General features: G+C 38.3%; 1 protein-coding gene across 4 annotated transcripts in view; it reads right to left on the reverse strand.

Moving 5' to 3' along the window:
• Positions 1-23908, reverse strand: part of GLRB (glycine receptor beta) — a 48711-nt gene extending 24803 nt beyond the window's left edge. For 2 of the 4 annotated variants that reach the window (XM_088056708.1, XM_005517580.2), the window contains exons 1-5: positions 23664-23772; positions 22222-22375; positions 10592-10698; positions 8293-8360; positions 1579-1808 (exon numbers count right to left, since the gene is read on the reverse strand). In XM_088056708.1, coding sequence (XP_087912834.1) covers positions 1579-1808; positions 8293-8360; positions 10592-10698; positions 22222-22343 — 527 coding nt within the window. In that variant the 5' untranslated portion in view covers positions 22344-22375; positions 23664-23772. The other 2 variants (XM_088056707.1, XM_088056709.1) reach the window with 2 other exon arrangements.
• Between the last annotated feature and the right edge of the window lie 2332 nt (positions 23909-26240).

Here is a 26240-nt window from a genome sequence, read left to right on the forward strand (position 1 = left end):
TGTGAGCAGTAGCTGTTTATTTCTGCATTCAGTTTCCAAATTCTTGACTATTTGTGCAAGATCTTTCTCTCATACACATTTTTCCATACTGGTATTTTGGAGAGTCTCTCATTTATATGTGATAATATTTCTGTAAACTAGAAACACAAGACATAAAAATTATATATTTTAAAAATGCCACCAAACCACAGTCCCTAAAAATTCATCTTACCTATATATATATCATGTAAGAACATAGTGTGCTATTAAAATAAACAGTATTTTTAGAGGATGACAATAATTTCTAACTTTATGAAACCTGGTTTTCTTATTTTCAAGTTCTCAGAGAATAATTTTTCCATCAGAAACCCTTCCATTCGTATTCATTCAATATTCACTAATCATTAACCATAGCTATTGATCTCATCTATAAATACCTGCAACCCAGAAAAAATATTTGAAAAATATTTCAAGGTTTCATTTAACATCTGCTCTTTCAAATGGGAAACTTCTTTCATAGCTGGAAGTTATTTTCTACTTTGAAATATTAATTTCTACACACTTCAAAACTGTGGAACCAGTTGAAATCAAAACCAAGACCTTCAGAGCAAGCCAAAAGAAATTCTTTTATTGCCCAAGGTATTTTCTTTTCTCATCACTGCCAGCAATAGTCTTGACACTGATTTTTCTCATCCTGTTTTGAAATGGAAAAAATAGAACCCAAACTCTTTCATATTGTTTCTTCTTTGATTCTATCCATTTCTACTCCAGAAAGAAATAGCTCATGTGAACCTAGCTTCTTGAGTGGTTCCCTCTTAAAAGTAATGTTGCAGTATATTCAGATAATCATTTCTGCGTCTATCAAGGCAATATGTAACAGAGGACACCAGAAGAAAATTCACTTCCTTTTAGGAAATTTAGCCTAATCTCTACAAACAATAAACTCTCCAGATCTGTAATTCACTATGACCTCCTTTTTAATCAACTAATTTGCTGTTTCCAACGGATGACTATTTTTGTGGAATCATGTATACCTTTGATAAACCACCAAAAAAGGATATGTCAATTGCGATTAAATTGAACAGCAATTTGGTGTTCTGAAAAAAATTATATCCAGTAAGGCATAGAACTTAATCAGGATTTTTTTGCATACATATTCACAAATTTTTTAATTTCTGCCTTTCCCTATATCTTTAGCCAGTAATCATGGTTTACTTTAGTTGCTATAAAAATTCAAGTAGTGTGCAACATATACTGTTTTTCTAAAGGCTGTATTTCAGATATATTTTCCACTCCATTATGCTTCTAGGAACCTAAGAAATCATCAAAAGGGTTTAAATTTAGTTAGTTCAGTGTGTTAGCTTAACATGTATATACACTTCAAATTTCTCACACCTGCAGTGCTATCAACAGACATGCTTTAAAACACTTCCATCTGATTTCTTTACACATACTTGATTTATTGCAGCATTGTTTAGAGACTGTCCTATAAGTTTAAACATTAATAATAAATTGTATTACATTGCTAAGGCTAACACAGAATATATATTTCATATAAAATCACTTTAAAAAAATAGTGGAAGCATATAAATAAAATACCTCATGCTGACTAGGACATCTCCATCCCGAAATATAAAAAGGAGGATATTTTCTTGTGTGACATCATGGAAGTTAGCATTTTTTTCATTTGCAAAGAATAAGTCTGGCTTCCAAAGACACTTAAACATAGTTGGGTCCACTGTCAGTGTATCTGAACCTCTCCAGTCATTGGGCAGTTTGAGTCTGGGGTCATTCCACTTCTGTCTTAGAAAGATGTTGACTCTATAATCCTGATGGGAAGAATAAATAAATATTTGACTAGCCAAAAGTCTAGCAGAAAACTCACAAAGAAACAAAACCATTCTATCAGATTCATTAAAAAAATTAGGCCCTGATTTTTCTATCACAAAGACAGTAATCACTATTCAAATTACATTATGAAGTGTTATGTTTAACAGGCTTTACTACAAACAGATTACATCTCACTCATTGTTTTGAATATAGCAACTTTCCTTAAACAAAGGATCAAATTGCCACTCCACGGTAATTTTTGTATTCCCTCAGTAACAGCCTCCTGTCACCCAGGCATAGAGAAAAGCATGCAGCAGGGCAGAGGAAGGCCATAGCTTGACTACACTAAATGGCTGCAGGCAGCAGGCATGATATCACTTCTATCAGGATATCCTGTGAGTGCCAATTCCAGTTTACTCTCCATTTGATTAAGTGGCACACTGCTGGCAAAATATCACACTATAAAAGCAGGAAACAGACCAGCCAGGTAACATTTTATACTACACACTTAGAATACAGCCTCAGACCTTCTATCAGTGATCTGGGACTATCTTGGTAACAGGAAAACCAATGTCAGCTTGCAACATATGTACTGATGTAGCAAGTATGAAAGGAGAAACAGAATCAGTCTCAAAGAGGCAAAATCAAGGCATTACAGAGGAAATCTTCTGAAATCAGTAGGACTCAGGCTGAAGAAGGGACAGTAGTAGAGCCATTCTCAATGAGAACCTAATTTTGCTTTTGGGAATTGGAGTATCATGTGTCTCAAGGCAAAATGATACCCTTCACATGTTCTGTCCTTAGTGAAAGCAGTGTGCATCTGAAGGAAGAATCTGACTTAGAATGTCAGCTATGATTTTTCAGTCTTATCTCTTAAGTCTTTTTGTTTTTTACACTTACATTAAGCCAGCACCCCTTTTTGATGTATATGTAAACTAGGCAGATCATACACAGAGAAAGAATAAAGTTATTGTTAAAAAGAAGTTAAACAAACCCAAAAAAATTAATGAAAATTCTGTATGTAAGTTTATTTCTATCTCCAGTCTTCCTAGTTTCCTTCTATAGTGTGCTTTGTTTTTTCATAATTGTCTATTAGGTACAAAGCCTTCTGAGAGGGCTGTGCCTTTCAGAGCAGTGAAAACACTGCTACTGCTCTACAATTATAGCAAAATTCTAAAAATGTGTGAGTGAAGGCTTTCAACATATTTTTGGTTTGTCAGTGGATTCTGCCTACAAACGAATTTTATAAAGTTTTTGATTCTACATGTCAATGACTCTTACACATTTTTTTTTTATACAACTGAATTATCTTTTGTTGAACTTGATACATTTACAGTCCAAAGCAGGTGCCATGTTGAGACAGCCACGCTAACTTCAACCAGAAGGAGTCTTCTTGGCTAAGACCTCATGAAGAATAATCTATTCTGTTGATTTGCTCTGTATATTTAAACACATTTTCCCATGTCCAGTCCACCAGTCAAATTAGCTCAAGTATTTTTTTATGACACTATACTGCATAGTATTTTTCCTTACTGCATTGTAAAGAATAGCAAAGCATCAAAACCAAATACTTGTTATTTGTTGGTAGCTGGTTTTGGAAAAAATATACATAGTCTGATTCTTATTTCTACAAAGACCTATGATGACTTGTCAAAGTTAAGAGGCAAAAGATAATGGTTAATATGAAGTGAATTTGTACTGGAAGTCTCTCATAGAGAAGCTTCATAATTGGATAGAGAAGCTTCATAATTGGAGGGAATTCAGGTCATTATCTCAAAAAGCATCTTTTCAATTATATGTATATAATTGAAAATTTCCTTTACTTGCTTCTTGCTGAAGCTCCTATTCCATATGCACTTCTTCTCTCAGTGAAAAAAATTACTCTGAACCACGTGAGATAAATACTGCATACCATTCATGCTCACAAGCATTACACTATTGGTTACACTGAATTTAATTTCCCCATAAACAAGTGTGTTACTCTAATTTTAAACAAAATAAGATGCCTTCCCAAAGCCAAATGATAAGCACTGTCCAACACTTGCCTTCAGGTTACCCATTCAGTAGAAGGAGATGCTTACATCACTGAAAAGCAGAATGCACTGGTTTAATAAGAATTGGAAGTAAGATCAGGTGGATGCTATTTTATTTCCTTCCTTGCTCTACTATGAATTAACTTAAACACCAAACAATCAGATGTTTCAACATTTTAAGAACTTGAGTCTGTTCTTGTTTAACTCAGAGAAAATAAAATCCCATTAATCTAAAATGGGGAGGTTCAGGCCCAAAATAGAGATGTTGATAATTGGAGAGGAAGGCCACCACATACTTGAGGCAATACAGAAAATGTAGAAGGAAGCAAAGAGATGTCACAATAAAAAACTGGCTAGCCAGACAGCAATGTGCAAAACAGTTGCTTTTTAGAAGAGCATGTACCCTTACAGCATCTGGCAGCAGTAAAGACAAAGATCTGGTGTCAATCTATCTTGAAAGAAGTCTGTAACCAGTCCTCTCAAATTGGCACAACGAATTTTAAGATACAGTAAGTATATTACAATTAGGTTGAACAGGGGTTGAAGAAGAAATATGCATGGAGCACATGGTCTTACTGGTGTACATTTTACAAATGTTTTTTGAATTTGTAGAGTGATTGGCATTTTATAGAAAAGGAGAGTCAAATAGCAACTAAGAAGCCTGAATCTCAGGGAAGAGGATGAAAGAGATATTCATCAGCATCAGAGCTAGGAGAACCTGCCAGGTAGAAACACAGAAATATTCTACAGGGCTTTGTTTTCCCATGCAACTCCAATAGAAGGCAAGTTATTCTCAAGGAGGTTGGGAGGCATTCTAGGAAATATTTCAGAAGTCTACTAAAGAGTTGGCATGTGGCCAGATAACCACCTCAGGTTAGAAAGCAAGCATGGCCTATACATCTCTCTGCAAAATAGAGCACACGGAAGATCATGAATGACTTACTACATAAACTGCACTCATACAAAGAAAGGCAACATAATACTGCTTCCTTTCAATGAAGTAGAAAATGTAATTTTTAAGATTAAAATATGGAAACCAAATAGTTTTTATAGTCACAAATATTAAAAATACATTTCTGAGAGATTTTTAAATAGAGGAGAAGGAAGAAGTGGTGTTTTGTCATTTGGTCAGTGCAGAAAGGTCACACTGCAAGCAAAAACCTTGAACATAGATTCTGTAGACAGAAAGATCATCATCACAGAAAAGAATATCGTAGTACTATGGGTGTTTATACCAGAAACTCCCTATACCTAGGAATCCTTGACTGGTCATCCTGTTTAAAACAGCTTCTAAATGTGACATTATCACCATATTATGCCACAAATCTGCAGTCTGAAAAAATGTGTGCAAACTCAGAAGCAGAGCTAACATGGGGTCCTTGACAAGTAGTCTAATGATATAGAAGGAAACAAGTTACAGGAGTCATGATAAAGAGAGCTAACTGGAAGGCAGCAGCTCTGGTGAAAGCTCTTCTTTTTATCTGTTCTGATTCTCTCTGTAGTTCACTAGTTCTTTTGCTTTTTTTTTTTATTTTTTTCAGAAAACTTGCTTGCTAAGGATGTGGAAGTACTGCAATTCTCTTCAATATTAAACAACACAACGTGAGCACTATTCTTTCTAGACACAGAGCAAACATGTGCCCTTCAGACACTTCACAAGGGCTTGATTAAAGCGATACAGGATTCTGGGCATAGAACCCACAAAATGGGAACTCTTGCTTTAAAATAGTTACTTCAAACATGTAGCTGTGTTTCTATAAAGAAATTCCCTCCTTTCTTAAATCTAATGGATACTACCTCAGAAGGAGCTAATCTCAACTCTTTGTTGAGGATGAGCCAATTGCATAGCTAAGAATATAATAATCACAGGACCAGAACATCAGCAAGCAAGGCCTTTTCTCACTGTCACTCTACACATTTGTTTGTTGGGCCTTCTATCATGACCTCTCTCCCAGTCATCTGGTACCCATTGTTATTTTTCCCCACACTTCCATCACACAAAAGAATCATTGCTTTAGCATGGCTTTACCCCTAAATAGACTTTGCAAAAATTTATGAGTTCAATTACTACAGCCAGCAGTAGAGAGCAAAGCATCATCACAATAATTCACTGACTGAAATACTTAGAAATATATTATTTCACAAATTCTGATATCACTCCAAGCAGTTTAGCAGCTTCTGGTAATTTTAGAGACAGTCTATAAATCAATACTCCTCATGATTCTCACCAACACCAGAGACAGTAGAGATGTAGCCAGCCACTCCCTTCTCCAACACCAAGGAATATTTTCAGCAGTTCTGGTACTTTTGCAAATGTCTCCTTTTCAGAACTTAGTAGTTCTGATACCCCTCTGTTCCTTCTGATCACAGGCTTGGTGCCTCACCTCCAGGAAATATTTTTCTTGTGATTCTGGAAGTACAAGTCTTTTCCTATTCTAAGGGATTAATTTCTACTGTCTGGTGTGTTACCCAGACCATTTGAAGACAAGTACAAACCCATCCCCAAGAGAGCAGTGATTCCTGAATATCCAATGACCACTGCAGCAGGAAGAATTTTCTAAGTAATACATGGAAGAACAGATTGACTGTTAATTTTGTCAGTGCTTCCTGTATTACATTAAGCCAATCAAGAAGTAATCCAAATTTCACATAAACATGCTTAGCTATCATAGTGATCAACTAGACATAGAAATCAAAATAAAAGCATAAAACAATGTAAGGATGGTGTCTGAAGTTCTGAATTATGGAGGAGAATATGACTTATCATACAGCACGTCCTAGTAAATTTGTGAGAGACCATATCAGGAAGGCACAGACAGGCATACGTACATGGCTGCAAAGAGTGTACTTTTTTTTTTTTTTTGGAGCGGCTGGGGGGAAGAAATCTCTCACATTCATGTTTTGTTACTATCTGCATCTGGGTGAATTGTAAAAAAGCCTTTTAAAAGTCACTTTTCAAAGCATGCAATTAACTTCAGAAACTTGAAAGGACCGTCAAGATACTTGGTATCTTAAGACACTTATCTCAGTTCTACTTTCCTGCTCTTCCTCCCTGCCCTTCTTTAAATTTGAGTTGTCCTTTTGTTTTCAGAAATAAAACTCATGGCCTTTTGGGCAAAATTATAATTTTTTTTTGTTTTAATATCACTTCCCACTAATGCCATTAGTTGACTTACTATCATTTGCAATCAAACATAAATCTCTGCTAGCTAAAGAAACAGAAATTTCTCGCCAAGCTGTTCAAAACTGTTCCAGCCACCATTTATTTTCAACTTGGAGTGGTTCTGCAGTCCTATTGAAACTTCATTAGGGTAATATGTAAGCTGGTTCTGAATTTTAAGTGGGCATTTATATCCAACAACAAAAAAATGTGTTTTATTGCTTATTAGTGGTATTGTGGTTTATTGCTTCTCTGCCATTATGAGTCAGAATGCTGCCTTAGTCACAGCATTAGAAAAGGCAATTTGATTTTTGGAACTGCCTCAATGCTTTAGATGCAGCAGATCACCAAAGTAATCAGGGAATGCCTCAGAACTCCCACTCAGTGCATGTCTTGGCTGTGGCTTTCCATGTACTGGCACAACATGGTGCATTCCCCTCTTTTTTACACAAAAGTAAAACCTGATCAGGTCAGAACATCTTCAATAACTAAATGCATTTTTTTGGCAATATTTTTGATAGTATTTATTGAAAACACCTGGACAAAAAGAGATCTGAAAGTCCCAAAATACCAGAAAAGGCTTTGCTGAAGCAACTCATCTTTGGAAATTGATTTTATTTCCCAAAGAAACAAAAGAAGTCAAAATTATAATGAGGATTATGTTGAAATTTTCTGGCTGAACTGGAAACACATTTTTACTTCAAACTTCATTCCCCAGTTTATCTTTCCCATGCAGTAAATAAACAGCAGTAAGGCTATGGTCATTGATAGTCTATTCCTTTACTACTGCTCCTTCTATTCCTCCACAATTTATTTCCATCTTCAGATCCACATAAGACAAAGAACCTGTAAGTTTCATCCTTATGCTTGTCTGTTCTTTTTTTCTCACATACAGTCTTAGTGGTTTGTGGTTTTTGAATAGCACACCAAGCAACCTCTGTAATAACTCTCAGGAAGATCTTTAACTCATATGACCACATGGGTTCTTCCAATGAACTTAATAACTTATGGAAATTGTTCTACCTCTTACATCTTAGAAACCATGGATTTCCTTTCATGTAAATTAGATTCTAAAGCCACAATAATCTGTGGACATATAAAAAGTGAAATACATTAATAGGTTTAGGTCTATGGCATAAAACACAGTCAATCACTAACTCCATTAACTTAATTCTCAGTGTCTGCACCCACAACAATTATTTCTATTTTATAGTTCATAATCTTCAGTCTGAAGTTAAATACAGTAAGAAAATCTCCATGTGTACTACACAAATTTAATTTCACTCTTACCATAGTTGTCTCTTGAATTGACCCAAAGCTGTTAATGAAGATGTTAACTGCAACATCGACTGGAATTCCTTTAAAAAAAATAATTCTAGTGAGCTACACAACCCAGTAAAGATACATAATCCTTCATTTAAATCTCCTTTATACCAGTATCACAATGTCACAATGTAACTTTAAGTTTGTATACATGCAGTTTTCAAAGTCATTAGAAATCACTAAAACTCTTTTTAGCCTAGTGGTAAGAAAAAGGGAAAAATAAAAATCCTTAGTCCAGAGAGCTAATCTTACAGAATTCCACTGACCATACATCTAATTTAATAGTTTTTGAATTCCGTGGTTTTCTGTTATCTCAGAATGAATAAGCCAGCATTACTTTTGCACACAGTATAATGGATAGAGGAAATTCACATTTCTAGCAGCAGACACTTTTAACTGTCAAGTTCATAATGACAATCTATCATCCCAAATTACGTGTTTATGATTTATGATGAGATATTTCCTTATGCTTTAAGAGGAGACCTCTTTGAGCAAGTAAAATACATACATGTGTAAAGTACAAACACAGGCAGGTAAAAATTAATGCATGCATCTTTTGCAGCTATCTAGCCTTGGTATGACAGAACTGGAAAGCTTCTCAATTTTACAATGGTTACCAATTAGCCAAGAAAAATTTCTAGATGTCAGCAGCTGTGAAGATATTAAGATGGCCTGGATTTTTTTCTCTTTTCCACAGCCAGGATTCCTGTAGTTGAAGAGGGATGGTATGACAGCTGCTACATCTGCCCTCTGTCACTCTGTGGGATTTGATTGACAGTCATTTAATCTGGTGTTAACAGAGAGTTATCACAGAGCAAGGAGAAGTGGCCTGATAGTTGAGAGAACTAATTATAGATCACTGCTTTTATTTAGTGTCTCTATGGTGTGAGTTTCAGGATGTCCACTAGATGCAGGTATCTGATCTCATGTGCACTGTTAAAAACTCTTGGCAGGTTTCTTCCTACTTTCAGCCAGAAAAGAGATATAAGAATATATGAATACTGTTTTGACAGACTAATACAGTACTAAATATAGTACAAAGTAATACATGCCTCCTCAAATAGCTTGTTTGTCTGCATAAAATATTTTATGTACATTTAACACAGAAATTCAAATTCATTCTCTTGGTTACCAGAAATTCATGAAGATAAAATTTCAGTTTTTCTGTTAAACCAACTTGTTTGGTTTGCTTTTTTAATCAGACTACTTAAGTGTGATGCTTTTGGTTATGCAATAGGTACAATATTTCTTTTAATGTCTGATGCATGTGACAGAGCACCCATCACATCACAAGTAGCCAAGAGTGTACTCTCTCTTCCAGATTTGAATAGGAAGTGCCATCCAAGAAAATCACTCATGTGTGAGGAACATTTTAACATGGGCAAACCACTTGTCAGAAAATGTTCTTTTTCTTCCACCTCCCCCTGAGTTAACATTAAATGTCCTCCCTTTCCCTTCTGTCTTGACTCTTAACAGACTGCCAGGAGGGTTATCAAAAATATAAAGAAATCTGCAACATGCTTTGTGATTATAAGCTGATTATGCTGAGGAACAGGTAGAGAAGAGGCTGGACATATATTCTTTGTGACAAGACTCAGTGCTGGAAACATAAATACAGTTCTACAGAGAGTAAGAAAGAAGCAGAACACTTGCTGAAAACTGAGTTTAATATGTTTATAAAACTGTTAAATAGAACTGAAAATAGCCTCTTCAAAAGCACAATAAACATTTAAGATTTCCAAATTTTTCATTCTAGTGATATTTATGTTAAAATATCTCTTAAATGCTCATATAATTAATTAAAATGAAAGAGCTGTTTTATGTAAACTGCATTGCCTATATGTAATAACATTGTCTACATCTTTTTTCAGAAGGTAAATAATCTAATTCCTGGAAAGTCTGATTTACAGCCCAACTTGTGTGAATTCTTAGAGGTTTTGCAGAGAATATGTATTCCAACTTTTTCTGCATATGTAAGGATTCACACTTGCCTACTCAGAAGAATCCTGCAACATCTGACTACCAGGGAGATGTTTTAATAGAAGAAAATGTGTTTCAATGCATTCCCTATAAATTCCCTATGAATACCCAAAGTGTGTAAGCTTTATATCTAAAATATCTTTAAAGGATTTAATAATTGTATAGTTTTCTAATAGTGATACTGCTGACCCCAAGTTTTTTTTAGTTATCTTAAAGGATGCAAAAAAAAAATAAATCAAACATTAAAATCCAAATATTAAAAAAAAGGCTGAAATATCTGACTAACCTTTGAAATTAGGCCTTATTCTGGGATCATAGCTGAGCAATAGTCTATTCAAGATATTGCTTGTAGAATTAGCAGGTACTCTTGCAAGGTCTTCAGCTGATTGCTGCCTGTAACAAAAAGTTCATTAGTTACTATCAAGACAGAAACAACTGCATGCTAAAACTGAAGTGATTTCAAAGTAATGCAATAAACGCCATTTCACAAGTAAAAAATGTTTATTATTTTCAAGTGCTATACTGTATAGTCTTCCTTACCTTGAGAAGTTTCAGTATTTTTCAGGAAACTATTTGTGTAATAAACATAAATGCTCTCTGACACACTCCTAACTGTAAACTTGGAAGCAAATAAACTGCAATTCACTAATTGTTCCCTTCCCTCCTAACAAAAATATGCGGAGGGACATGATTTCTTCATCAGTAGAAAGCAGCCACCTGAACTATTTTTAGTGACTGTCTGATTAGGAACCTTAGCAAATTGACAGCCACTTTGTAGGTGCCAAACCATGCAGAGGCTTTTGGCAGTCTCCTGCTCTCACATGCCAGCGCCAGCTATTCCACCCAGAGCTGAAGGATTGCATAATCTCATTGTCAAGTGCTAATAAAAGCTTTGCTACAGAAAACAAGGCCTAGGACTCTGGTTTTGCAGGGGGAATTTAAACATCTTCATTACCTTGCCATTATTGTGCTGGTTGTTAAATGAAAACCATTCCTACAATCAAAAAGAACCTGTGACAGGTAAATGTAGCTACAAGAGTACATGAAATTGAGTGTAATAAAAAGCAATACGGGTGCGTCAGTGCCCTCCCCAGGTATTTTAAATGCCAAGCAGGCTTGTAATGGTATGTAAATTAATTTGTATGTTTCCAGAACCTGTTCAGTGACTGTTTCCAGTTTTGAAATCTGTCTCATAATCACTTTTCCATCCTTTTAATGACTACTTTGCTGTGTTTCTGTTATTATAATTCAGTAACCAGGACGCCATGTAACAATAAGACAAACACCTTACAGAGGTATAAGTCATATGCATCAACTTTATCACCTCTTCCAAACTAATGCATGAATGTATTTTAAAAAATGATCAAGTTTATTTCCTAAATGTTTTCCATAATCAGTATCAGCTGCTGTTGCCTTCCTTACCCTGTAATTTCTTTTTTTCATTATTCTTTCCTATACCAATGTCAGTTTGACAGACCTACAGGTTATTCTGTATAACATCTCAGTTCATTGCTTTTTTTCCTCTCATCCTTCAGTTTCCTTCATGTCCTCTGGGATTTCTGACTTATTCAAACATTTGTTGAAGAAAAAATTAACTCGACAGAAGGTTTTTGACCAGTTAAAAAAAAACAAAATGAAACAGCATGAATTTACTAGACCTCCTGATTTTAAAATGTCCAATTATGGTAGCTCCTTTTCAGCATTTTTCTTATTCATTACTGGGAAACCAATTAATTAATAAATTTCAGCATAGAAATGACATCAGTATTTGATTGAAAACTGGAGATGAAACCAGATCCTAGTCCTTGAATTTATTTATTTAATTTATTATTTAGTAATAACCTCACCTTTAAAAACAACTTGTTTTACTCAAACCGTAAGGGAAAAGAGAATCAGCTCTGCTGACTCGGTAGCACTCACTATGACTTCCCAAAGAGATTTAATCTCCTCAGTTAACATTTAACAACTAAAACATTTATAAATAAAACTATGAAGGAGTTCCCTATTATTAAAAACATGTCAACAATTTATGAAAACATAACTTCATTTTATTACATCATAGCCTCCTTGATACCCTTTGAGCATTTTATCATTCAGGGAAAAAACCCCTAGATTTCTGTTTTCTCTGTTGAATTCAGGATATTTCTGAAACCTAAAGCTTCATATCTGCTTAGCTATTTTCTTGTATTTGCTTGATGCTATAAATGAGGAAAAAATATGGCAATAAAATGGCATTAAATCCTGATTGAAATTCTGGACTACTCAACAGTAATTAGCAGGATAAGTATGCATTCCAAAGACTACACAGAGACGTACCTACCAAGACATGCATTCAGGAGGATAGCTTAAACTACAGGAAAATAAAAGAATTGTGGAGCAGCATTAAGTGGCTGAAGTAAATAATTCCCCACCCACCTCTTGCAGTGAACACGCTAAAACGTCTGTGATCTGTAACAACCACAGAGGTGAGCTAATTGTTCCAGCAGATTTTCTCCAGAGATAATTGGTCTTCTAATAAAACAAAGAAGCGTTTTCTTTTAGCAGCATATGCTAACTTGCTGTTACGTATACAGAACTATATGTCCTGTACAAAATAGGCCTCTGCTAATTTTTAATTAGAGCAATTAAAAAAGGAATATCTGTTCTTACTCCTTTCCTAAAAATTGACAATACTTTCAAACAATACTTCCAGGGCTGAGTTTGCAAGTTTTTATATTTTACTTAGAATTGTATCATTATGCAACATAATTAATTTATTTCCTCATTTGGTCAGGCAGCTGGACTAGACAATCATTGTAAGTCCCTTCCAGCTGAAATGTTCTGTTCTGTTCTGTTCTGTTCTGTTCTGTTCTATTCTATTCTATTCTATTTCTATACTATTCGATTCTATTCTATTTCTGTTCTATCCCATTCCATTCCATTACAATTCTATTCCATTCTGTAATTTTGAGACATGTTCAGTTTTCAGCAATGACCTTTACCAATGCAGAGGTTGCTATAGAAATATCATAAAGCAGCTTTGTATGCTTTTTTTGCTGTTACCACTATCTGGACCAAAGAAAAACAAAAGTTAAGATTATTTTCCATTTTCTAGAAAAAGCAATTCAGAAAAGAATGTTCATTTAGCTATTAAAAAGGCAGGCAAACACTCTGTATGCCACAATTTAACTGATACAGAAAGGTTCATGGCACTGCTTCCTTGCAAGTCACAAATATTAACATTTAAAACATCTGCATCACATGCCTACAAAAACTACATTCATAAAAGAATCTCCTTAATACTGACTGAAATAAGATTTCTTTCTAAGTATGTCCATTATGATGAAATATGAAAACAAATCCAAGCAACAACTAATGAACAAACTTAAATACCTTTTTTTAATTTTTGTCATGAGTTGCACAAAGAAGTTTGTTAAATAGTGAAAACAGTAATCTGAACTACATGGGATAACATGGACACATAAATAAAATACAGATGCTCATAAAAAGTAATGAGGAAAAGAGGAAAAAGTTTGAGAAATTAAATGAGTGAGCAACAAATAGCAAAAGAAAGCCAAATACAGCTGACAGGTTTATTTATCTCTTTGAGTAAGAGGAATAAAGCGGTAGTTTTGTGAGATCTGACCTGCACTGCAGACGTATGTTAATATTACTGTCTGTTCAGGCTGTTTGTTCAAAAGCCATCCAAAAATTGGGCAAAGGAGATTTATTGCATTGGGAAGACAGTGATGGGAAGAACAATGGCAACATAGCTTGCTGGTAAAGAACACCACAACCACATCTTCCACAAGTGTTGGGTTGTGTTTTGAACTTACACAAGTGTATAAGCACATTTGTCCTTGCTTATCTGAGAACCAAGTGAAATACAATGACATCGGCTGCTTTGAGTTAGGAGGAGAAGCACTGAGATTCAGTAATTGCTACTTTGAAAGGTCACTTTGAATGAAGTGGTTGAAATAGCTACTGAGAAAAAAATGCTCTGATGAGTATCAGTCATATTTTCACTGTGGTTCTTTTAGAGGGTACTGTCATTAAACTACCATCATTGAACAGCACACAAGGGAACTTCATCACACTGACTGGATTTCCTTCTGAGAGCCTTGCTGACCAAAATGCCTAAATTTCACCTGCAAATCAATACATTGGATAAGTTCCTTGGGGTGAGTTAAGGAGTTAGCAACACTTTTGGAGTGACAGATGAGCAAAAAGACTTAATGAGACAGTTGATGGTTTGTGTTCGGTGCTTGGATAAAGAGACTGGGACTATTAACGCGAGACATTTACCTAGAACCACAGCCACCCCTGCTTAATTGGCCATTATAGAATGAATTAATGAAAGGCATATTTGTATATTACATAAGACAAAAAGGATTTGAGCTGAGATTAGCATTTCTAGAAGAATATTACTTCAGTGTGTTGAAGGCTGAGTTCCACATAACACTCATACCAACTGAGAAGTTACTTACCATTTTTTCTAATTCAGCCTACAATTTTCCCACTTGTAAAGAGCTGGTAAGTTAGATTTCCACCAGTTTCAGCATGCATTTTAATTTTTATGCATTTATTTCAATCTGTGTTGAATGCACATGGAGCTGATGGAAAGCATTAAGAAACAGGAATGCAGTACTCTTCACAGTAACTGATGAGTTCTAAGCAAGATACATTGAGTAGCAAAGGATAAGGCAACAGAAGCCTCACAGTCGCTATGAAAAAAATTTAAAAGCAAGTAATAGTAAAGATAGAACTTTCCCTACCAAAAATTTTATTTAAGTAACAATAACCACCCCCCGACCAACATACAAAATACCCAAACCCAAAGTGATCTTTCTGAATAAATAAAGGGGGACAAAACAGTATTCTTGCATGTGCTGAAGTATCTGCAAACTTCTACAAACAGTGTCCTCACAATCCAGAGAAAAAGCAATGTACAGTTAGTCTTTTGCTGTAACAAAAGTTAAATGTGTGAAATGCCTGGCCTTCCAGAGGTTACATCTGGTATCACTGATGAATGAAAGAATTTCTTTACAGACTGTATTTCACGGGATATGCAGTAAGGTGTTCATCTCCTCTTCCACTGCAGCTCTAGACATTTTATCACTGCCTTTGAAGATGATGATCAACAATTTAAGTTGATGGCAACAGGTGATTATTTTCATAATTTACTAATCAAAATCCAGAATTTTAGATAAGCAGATATGTACAACAAAAGGAAACATGTATTACACTTGGTTTGAAATTTATATAGGTTTACATTTGTGTTAGGCAAATGTGTCAGAAGACATTATATCTCTATAGGTCATCAGGACATTTATTCTCTCAGACCTCACAGAAATTATAAGAAGTCCTTTCCACAAGCAGTGCTACAGGAGGAAAGAATATAAACAATATTCTACACAAACAGGAAGGAAAACTTCCTCATAATTCTAGATTACTGACAGCCAAAAATATGTATTCCAACTCACACTGTTATCTTCAGTAAAATTACCTATATGATGCAGATTTCAGTGCAACTTATTTTATCTACATGATGGAAACTGACATTTTAGTCATATAACATGTCTACATGTGAGAAAGGTCAAAATAAGTTTTGGGAAACATAATATCTGTTATCTCACCATATATTTTAGTACAATTTCCCTGATATAGACTATCAGTGTTCTGATTTGCAGGCATTTGATTTTTTGAGTGCAATAACTCTAAGCATAAAACAAGTTAATACATATCAATAACATACCATAAAACTCTTCTGAGTGATCTCTCTTATCTCTAGTATGTTTAATAGCTACATTTTCAAACTGTGCAATGTGACATATCTATTCCTAAGATCAATTACAATTACTCCAATGACAAGTGGAATCACTAATTACATCAAAACCATGGATCTCTGAGCCACCATTTACATGTCTTGACGAATGCAGTTGATAGCTTAACACCTAAAATGAGATATGTAGCTTCAGTACCTAAATTTGGAAGTAATGCAAATTTGGAGGTAAATTGGGGTGAAAAAAAGAGAAAGGTTCCTTCATAGGTAATTTTGAAACAGAAACCCAAATTAGGCACCCTGAATTGTAAACTGTGAGTTGAGGGGATGAAACAGCTCATCTTTCATCTAATGTTGTAGACACACCAAAGAGAATAGTCTCTTAATGTGGACACACAGATAACTTTCCTGCAGTTAGGTAGTGTCAATAGCTCTCAGTGTCACTACTTCAGTCCTTGTCTAGCAGAAACCTCTTAAATCCAGCTCTGGTTTCACATTCAACATTCCCAGGGTTAGATGCCTTAAGGAGTGTTTATATGCGAATCTGAAGTGCCATATTATTCACTAAACTCGAGAAAAGCAAGCTGGTTCATCTGCCTTCCACAGAGCAGACAGCCCCCAAACCAACAGAACCAGGTTCACACGGTATTTCACCCAGCCTGAACTAGTACTGCTCTCAGCAATGTGGGTTTTTCTCTGAAGTCACCTTGCTTGCTCCCAGCTCAGGCATTTCTGCATCCCACCGAAGTCACCACCTGCAACCCTTGTGCATAATGGTGTCCTGTTGTGTCTTGACATAGCACACAGATGTAAAACATGATAAGCATCCAAATGTTTACGCAGCATTTTGGAAGCAATTTATCTATATCACTTCCGTACCCCAGTATTTTTTTTCAAAATGCTGTAAGTATGGAGACAATAGAAGGACCCTGGTAAATTCTAACCACATGCATGGTGGTATAAGTGGTGATATACGAGGAAAGTGTAAGCTGAGATACATTCTATATAATTTGTCTTCACAACAGAATTTAGACCTATGGTTTTCCTTGGGCTTAGGTAAAGGCGGTGCAATTTAACCCACAGATTCAAGTTTTTTCTCAGTCTGGAGGTTGTGTATGAAATACAAAGTCTGTAACTTTTCCACACAACTACAGTGTCTCATCAGTCTGGTGTTGAGAACAGAGCAAACGCTGCTCACTGAGAGGGAAAGTTACTGAATGAGATCCAGTCTGTCATGCTTTATTACTGTTTTACAAGACAGCTTAGGTTTTGCTTATATAGCTTTATCTTTTACTGCCTGCCACATTTAACCACTTTGAAAGCAAATTCACAAACCTTCTGGAATGTGGCCCTATCTGTCTGGGATCACAGCTTCCCATGAGAGTTACATGATACAGAATAACAAAAGTATTGACCAAATGCTATTACTACAGGGCAGAAGAATTTTTATAGGAACAAGACCTGGGCTCTGCAAAGTACTTATCATTGGAATGACTGTGAGATGTATCTATTCCACAACCAAATTCAGGCTTTTCTTTCAACTTTATTCCACCTCCTCCTCAAAATGTATCAACCCTTCCACCACACCTACAAATAAAATTGTTCACAGACTATCAACAGTGTCTTTTAGAGGGGAATGAAGACAGACATGATGCCATTTTCCCACCATTTACATTTTGGGGTTGATCACAGACTACAGATAGAGAGGTGACGTACACCCAAACACTTGATAAAAAGAGTTCTAGTTCATGAAGTGGAGAAGACCCAAAGTATAAAATATATTTTGAACTTTTACTTTAGTCTTAATAGGAAGAGCATGTCAGAAGCTTAAAGTTAACCAAGAGGAATTTTAGGGCAGAGTTTCATACAACTCTATGCTTTAAACACATCAAAGCCTTTTTTTCCCTAGTTCCACTGTCTTTTGTTGTTGTTTTCTAAAGGAAGCTGTTTATTGAACCTTCGCATCTGTGACCTTTCTAAGCTTCTGCCCTGGCAGATGGCACAAGCCATGTTTTCTGGAGGGCTTAGAGGGCCATTTCACAGTTTCTGAAGTAGCTGATATGCTTTATTGAATACAAGCCAAATATGATTTGTACTCCTGCTTTTTGGGTAAAAAAGGTCTCTATAGATATTATATAGTATTTAGTAAGTCATCTACAAGGATATAAATCTCCATGTGGACAAATGCATACAGGTGAAGAGAGATGCTGTTTTCAAAGCAGAGTCCTGCTATCCAGACAATAGGATGATATTTAGTGGCTGAGGTTTTGCTCTCAGCATTGCTGTGGCATTAGGGATGCTGAGAGATCTTCACAAGTGAATCCTGTGCAAGTGAACAGCTGAGTCATCCTAAAACTATAATTAACAGGGATAGCTCTGACAATGGCCACAGTAATTACTGGTTTTGTTAGCTGCTATGTGTCACTCTTACTTCTCTATTCCCTCTCTAACAGTGTAATAACCAAACTTCCCTTTCCTTATAATTTCTTTTGTCTAGAGATCTTGTGAGTAGTTTTGAGTTGAGACCTTCTAGGCTACTAAGGATTTTGGGGATAACAGCAGCAGCTCAAGCAACATAACTGAGGTATTTATTACGGTGCAACAAAAGGAAAAACATGTTTCAGTAGTGCTCTATGCCACAGATAACTGTCCCACATGCTTAAGAGATGCAAGGTATTATGAGGAATTATGAAGAAGTTAATAAGAACTAAGTAACAAAGGGCAGCCTGTGAGCAGGAAAGAGATCAAGTGACTTAATCCATCTGTAGCTGTATAAAAACCATCTGTATTAAGTATATGAAATTTCAAAATAAGCTTTGTAAACAATAATACCCTTTTTTTTTTTTTCTTGAAGGGGTAGGCCTGATTTTTTTTTTAAGATCTTCCATTAAAACAAAGGCAAAAGTTTCATTACTAAAGGTTTATATTTCATTGTGCTATGTATCTGTGGAACCCAGTTTCTCAGATTTATGGTACAAAACTGTCTACTACAACATATTAGGCCCAATATGTCAAATTTCTTTGTTAAACAACAAAGATTCAGGAATCAGACAGAAGTAGAATTACTCTATGTTTCATTGGTAAGCCTGAGGTAAGAAGGAAAATGATCTAAATGTAAGAAGTGAAATCTTACATCTGTTCTGAGAAAACATTAAATCAAAGTAAGAACCAAATGATTAAGCATCAGCTTCAAGAAACACTTCAATAAAAACCTGGGAAAAACAGTTTCAGGAATAAATGAACATAAGATGTCAAATCAAGCCCTATCACACAATGCACTGAGAAGTACAGCATCATGAATAATCACAAGGGTTTGCTCTAAGATACAAAATAGAATTTTCCTAATTTAAGGAACCAAATATCTGTTTATGAGACAATAATGAACTTTTTATGGTGTTTTAATCAGCTTGTTTTCATCTCATCCTATTATTAGTTAATTTCATGCCGGAGAGGCATCTTTGGTGAAAGGCTTGTATTCTGGAGAGCCATAAAAGGAAAAGTGCAAGTATGCTTAATTGTTATCTAAACAAATTCATGCTAAAGTCCCAAACGAGTCTTGTAGCCATCCATTTCTTAACATCAAATTAAGGAACTCGGGCAGTAATATGAGATTCAATATAAGTTTTTCCTGAATAATGATTTGCATGGATTTGAATTTCATTATGAAGTTTGCAAGAAAAGACTGCTTCATATACAACAACTAATGCTGATTTTTGTTCCCTTGAAGTAGTAAAATTTAGCTTTTACATGTTGCAAGGAAATAAAAGGTGATAATTTGTTACAATTAAGATTTAAATTTTATTGCACCAGTAACCAATGCAAATTAAAGGTGGATCAAGAGTTTAAATTATAAATGCACATTTACATTAGAAATTTGCACCATTCAATTTTATAAATTATGCAAAATCCTATTTTTTTTGTTAAAAAAAAATAAAACGCATTTTAAAATATTTGTTTCATGCATTACTAGGAAATTTTTCATTGAGTAGTTTTAGTCAGCCCTTATAGTGTCACTTGATTCCCTTTCCACCGCATTGTGTTTTGGTTTGATTCCAAGGAAAGATTTTTTCTTTTTTCACAAAGAAAAAATGATTACTAGTAAGCAACCTCTTTTATAACACAGAGTGTCACCACATCAAGAAGTTTTGTGAGAAAAGATCATTTAAAAAATGCTGATGATTGGAAGTTTGCCAACAGCAGACTGAGTTAAGAGAGCATTGGGTAATTTCTCTGCCAGACAGAGTTGATTTTCATTCCTCACTCACATGACAGATCTCCTAGATGCCAGCCACAGAAACAGCAACCCCACTATTACAAGACGTTGTTTCTCAAGCTGTGAACTTCAGCCAAGTAAGGTACAGACAACTTGGTCATTATTCAGGAGATCTAACAGGACTCATTGCTACAGCAAGTCTAGCTGGCAACACTGCACAAGGCATCAACAAGTACTGGATTCCACCAGTATTTTTAACTATATTTATTTATATATTTATATATATTATATATATTTTATTTATTTATATTTATTTATACTATTTATTTTACATTTGCTAACAGCTTCAACTGGAAACATATCACTTTAAAAATGATAGCATGTATTCAATGTTTTTTCAAGTGTATTGGTGACAAATTACATCATATTTGATGATACTGAGAACCACAGGGCTTAAAGTAAAAACAAACAAGAAAATTCCACTCATAAAGAAAAAATTACATTGCTGTTTTGAAGTCTACTAAGTCAAGAACAGGAGGAAATGTTGGCTGTTTAAACAAGACCATGGAAGATCTGGATTCAGTTCCCAGCTGCCTAATTCATTTTCCAAGGGCTTCTGTTCTGCTACCTGTCCTGGGAGCCCTGACATTTCTCTCCTTGCTATAACATCTCAAAGTAGCTCAGACCAAAAAGCCTCATCCAGGACTCAACTTTTAAAGGGGAAATAATGGGTAGGGGTCATTTCAGGTGAGTCATGATCACATTTGAGACATATCTTAATGTATTCAAATCTAATGACATATATAATTTTTTAGTTTGATATAAAAGAAGAGAAGGAAAACATGCACCATATGTAGAAACATTTTAAAATTTGGGGTTAGAAATGAACATCACTGTCAATATTTGAAAAGAGTGGAAACTTTAAAAAGTATTACTCAAACAATGCTTCTGTCTGATTATTCCACTTTTTATTTTACTTTGTTTTTTCTTTGGAGAAAGTTTATAAATGTTAAATAACTAGTCTAACATTCTGTACCTCTTTTTTTGGTCAAAGAAGAAATATGTTTTAAATTTGTCCAAACAATTTTATTATTTCAGTCATAGCGATTTTCTACACTTACTGGCAACTTTTGGTAGTCCATCAATCTTTTGCTCAGATATTTACAACATAACACTAAAAAATGAGCAAGGCTGGCAAAGAAAATATTAAAATCATCACTCACAAATAAAACTTTTTGCGTTGTCCTATGGATCACAAACTAAAGTGTAGTAGACATCGGAAAGAGGGAGTATTTTTAACATCAAATAATCATAAGTGTCCAGAACACATCCTCTATTCAACTGGGCAATCACCAGATCATAATTCTTGTATTTTTACAAGGAGACTATTCCATAAGGGCATACTTTATAGCAACAATCAATATATCCACCTCCATAAAACTTATAGAACTGCACATGATTGATGAAAGATGCTGAAGACCTTAGTTCTATTCAACCTGCAATAAGAATATCTGTAAGACAAGCCTTCTCTTACAGAACTAGCTAACCAGAAGCTGAATTTCAGCATGACAGTTTTGCACCCTCCTTGCTTTCCCCAATACACCTGCAACATGATGCTGGACAGCACAGCACTATGGGACCGTGCTACTGTTTCCCCATAAATAGCAAGGCACTGGGTTGAAATCCTCCACAAGGAAAGGAACAATTACTGTGGCTTAGATTTTCCCTTGCACTAAAACAGGCTAAAATAGAAGACTTGCTGCAGAAGGGACACAGTGACAGAACTTAGCTATGATTCTGGTCAAACCCATTCCCACCACAGACCACATCTTTTCAGAAGAAAGCATCACCTCCTTCCACTTCAACTGCCACATAATTTCCACTGTTAAAAACAGGGCAGGATCACCATCATACAAAAGCATAAAAGAAAGCAGGAACATACGATGGACACAGATATTGCTTCTTTTTCCCTTTTCCTTTCTTTGAAGACTTCTCTTTGGAATAGACTTCTTCAACCCATAAGGAGAATGAGATGAAACATAAAATCGCTAGTAAGAACTTCATCTTGAAGATTACGCTTCAGAGAAATCTTCAGTCTGTGATAAAGAAAAGAGGTTTATGTTAGCAGGGCTGGATATGGCAAAGGGAAACACATACCTGCAAAAAGTAAACAAATATTTCATGGGGGTTGGGTTTTTTTTGTTCTTTGTTGTCCTGGGAGAGAGAGAGTCCGTTCACATGTAACCCTGACATGAACCTGACTTAGGCAACTTCCAGAGAGTCAAGTATCTTCCCAAAGTTGAGATTGACAGCGAGGAACAGATCTAAATGCAGGTTTGCTTCAGTGTGTTTAAGATATGTGATGTCCTTCAAAGACTGTCTAACCCAAAAAACACAGAAGCTTGGAAACAAGGTTCCTCACCAGAAATGTATCAACTGTATTAAATACAATATCAACCAGTCATGTAGCAAGGCAAAGAACTGCAAGCTCTCTGTGACCTTGCGCAGATGAAATAGGACTCATTTCAACGCTGGTTATGAGAAGAGGTTATAAATATAATTTTATGTACAGAATTTAAACACAGCTATTTTGCACGAGGCATTTCCACTGCAGAGCCAGCACTGACAGGGCCTTGCAAAGATGACTAAACACAACCTGTAATATTCTGCTTTATTGCATTGCGTTCAGTTTAATATTTAAACTTCTCTGGGGCAACAGCAGGTACCCCAAAGGCCAGGAGATGAGTTTGTGCTCGGCCAGAGGCCGCCCCACCTGCCCCTGGCCACAGCACTGCGGCACCCAAGGCATTTTCCATTTGTTTGCCATCCCGCAGTTTTAAATCCCAAGCATTTCCTTGGGCCGACAGAAACCTCGCAGATGCCTGCTGCATTTTCCACTTGTATTTATTTGTATTTTTTTTCCCTCCACTGTTTTTAAAGAGCTGTGCCTCTCTCTCTTTTCCCTCACCTCCGAGAGGCACCGGGATGCTTCAGCTCCCCTTTCCCCGGGAGCCGCAGCATCGCCACCCTCCCCCAGCCCGGCCGGGAAGGGTCGCGGATCTGCCCCTGCCGCCACCGGCCCCTCTCCCGGCCCCCCGGCCCGAGGCCTCGCACCGGCCCCAGCACCGGCAAGGGAGCGGCCTCGGCGCTGCCGAGCGCTGCCGGCGCTCCGCGGGGAGCGGGAGCTGGAGACGAGCGGGCCTCCCCCCCGGCAGCACCCCCGGCCCGTGCCCCACCCCCGCCCGCCGCCGCCCCACCGGCGCTGGCCGAGGTGCTGACGGGGCTCGGCCGTGCCGCCCGGCGGAACGGGGCCCTCGGGCCGGACCCTCGCCCCCCGCCCGCACACGCGGCCCCGCCGACGCCCCGGCCGCGCCCCGCGCCCACCGCCGGACGCTGCGATCCCCCCGCGCTCAGCGGCGGCGGCGGCCCGGGAGCGGGCGGGCCATGCCGCGGCCCGGCCGCAGGGACAGCGCGGCTCCTCCGGCGGCGGAGCGAGCCCCTACCTCCGGCGGTGCCTCCGCGGCCAGTGAGCATGTGCGGCGGCGCGGCGCTCCCCAGCGAGCACGTCCCGGAGCCCGCCCACACACGGGCACTGCGCGCCGGGAGGGGACAGCGGGGCCGACCCCCGGGCACCCCGGCCCTCCCGCCGCTGGACACGGGCACCGGAGAGGCGGTGGGAGGGGGAGAAGGGCTGGCGGAGCGAAGCATCCTCTGGTCTCTTGTGCGAGGAGAGCGCGTTTGACGGTGCTGTTGAGAGATACCTAACAGAGTTGGCAGGAGCAAGAGAATGTTAGCGAAGAGGAACTGAGTAGGATGAGAGGAAGAGGGGGTGCAGTGTTGCACAGATTAGTGGAATGGTGGATCAGTGGGCCGAGGCCGATTGCGTGAGGTTCAACAAGGCAAAGTGCAGCATCCTGCCCTTGGGTCACAACAACCCCATGCAGAGCTACATGCTGGGGGAGAGTGACTGCAAAGCTTTCAGAGGACTCTGGGGCTGCTGATCCACAGCAGCTGAACATGATCCAGCAATGCCCAGGTGATCAAGAGAGCCAGTGGCATCCTGGCCTGTATCAGCAATGGTGTGGCCAAGCAGGAGCAGGGCAGTGATCATCCCCCTGTACTCAGCACTGGTGAGGCTGCACCTCAAATCCTGCATTCAGTTTTGGGTCCCTCACTACAGGAAGGACATTGAGGTGCTAGAGAGTCCAGAGAAGGGCAATAAAGCTGGTGGAGGGTCTGGATAGTAAGACCTATGAGGAGCAGCTGAGAGATGGGCATGTTTATCCTGGAGAAAAGAAGGCTCAGACAAGACTTTACTGCTCTCTACAACTGAAAAGAGGTTGTATAAAGGTTCTTCTTCCAGCAGTCCCTTGCCAGGCCTGGCTGGGGAAGGGGCAGGAGGCAGCTCAGGACACCAGGGTGGGCAGGGAGAACTTGCCAGCCCACTTCCCCTCCCCACAGATTTATCTTGGCAACAGCACAGATGCAACAACCAGGTTCAAACTGAGGTAGGGCCAAGGCATTGGCCCAGCTCCCTGGGGTGAGAACACTCCCTTTGCTCTTCTATTGCCCCACAAGCAGCCATGAGAGATGAGCATTCCTGATGCTCTCCAGCTCAGATATAGCCGTAAGGGTGGAATTCATTCCTGTCTGACGTCTGGATGCAGGTGATGGTAGGACATGGCTGATTTGCCATGTGCATGTCACAGTATGAGCCCATGTAAGAACCTTCACACAGCACACATGGAAAGATAGCAAGGAAAGGACAAGATGTGCTGCCTTCAGCATGTAGGGAGGACTACCTAGTTTAAAATTTTAAAATTTCAAGATGGTTGAACACAGACATTTGTATGCACACTTTGTGCATGCAGCAGCACTTCTCCATCACTGCCAGCATTTTCCTACTAGGAGCTCGCCCTCCCTTCCAACTTTCCCAGGCTTTCCCAGACACCTTTTACCCTGGGATGTGGCCATGGTGACTCAGGCCAGTGACTGCTGGTTTTTGGGGTGGTGGGAAGAAATTCCAGGAAGTGCATATGCCACAGAGGCAGATGAGGGGAGTGATGGCAGCTGCATCCCCAGGGAACCAGCTTTGGAAGCCAATGTCCTGATCTCACAGCCAGGGTTCCCTGGAAAGGCAAAGGGTTCTCCCAATGTCAGCAACTTCCTGCTGCTCTTGCAGAGGAAGAAAACCAAGCTGGCCTTGCTGCAGGGCTAGCAGGCTGTGGAGAAGACAGCTCTGTCTTGTCCTCAGCACCATGCTGGGCATCTCTCATTAGCCTTCAGCCTAAGGCTGGGTGCTTGCAGCCAACTATACTTCCTCTGGTCTGGCAGCCTGTCCCTTGTCCCTGTCTTGGTGCGCTTCCCTGCTGCCATCTCCTGCTTGTTGTCCCAAGATGACGGCGAGCAGCACTTTGCCAAGCTGGGGAAAGCATTGTCACCAGCCATGTTTAACAGCCTGTGAACCCCATGGCACACCTTCACCATCACCCTCTCCCAAAAGCCCAGGGCAAGGCATGTGGAGCTCCCATCCAATGGGGATGGGGATTCCTGCCTTCAGAGACCCCTGAAGAAAAGCAGGGAGGTTGCATCCCCCATTTGAGGGCTGATTCTCCCCCCCACCCCCAGGATGGTGCTGCACAGTAGGACCATGGCACAGCTCTGCATGGGGCTGGCTTATGTGAAAGCCAATGTAGCTTTAAAGTGGACAGGGGGAAGAAAGGCATGATTTGGGCAGAAAAGAGCATCCTGTATGACAGAGCTCCATCATTAACACTTGCTACATTTGTGGTCCCTGTGGCAGTAAAAAGAGACAGTGGGATTTCCTCAGTGTGGGTAACGTCCATTGGGCAGCTAAGGCCAGGAGCTCATGGCAAAAAGAGAGAAGGTGAAACCTGAGGGATGGTGGGAACTGCAGCTCAAGCTCAGGAAGCCAGACAGGTAATGAAGCATCTAACAGAC

Source organism: Pseudopodoces humilis, chromosome 6 (assembly GCF_049639895.1).
Source record: "Pseudopodoces humilis isolate 2021_Gansu_Grassland_sample_001 chromosome 6, ASM4963989v1, whole genome shotgun sequence".
Taxonomy (NCBI): domain Eukaryota; kingdom Metazoa; phylum Chordata; class Aves; order Passeriformes; family Paridae; genus Pseudopodoces; species Pseudopodoces humilis.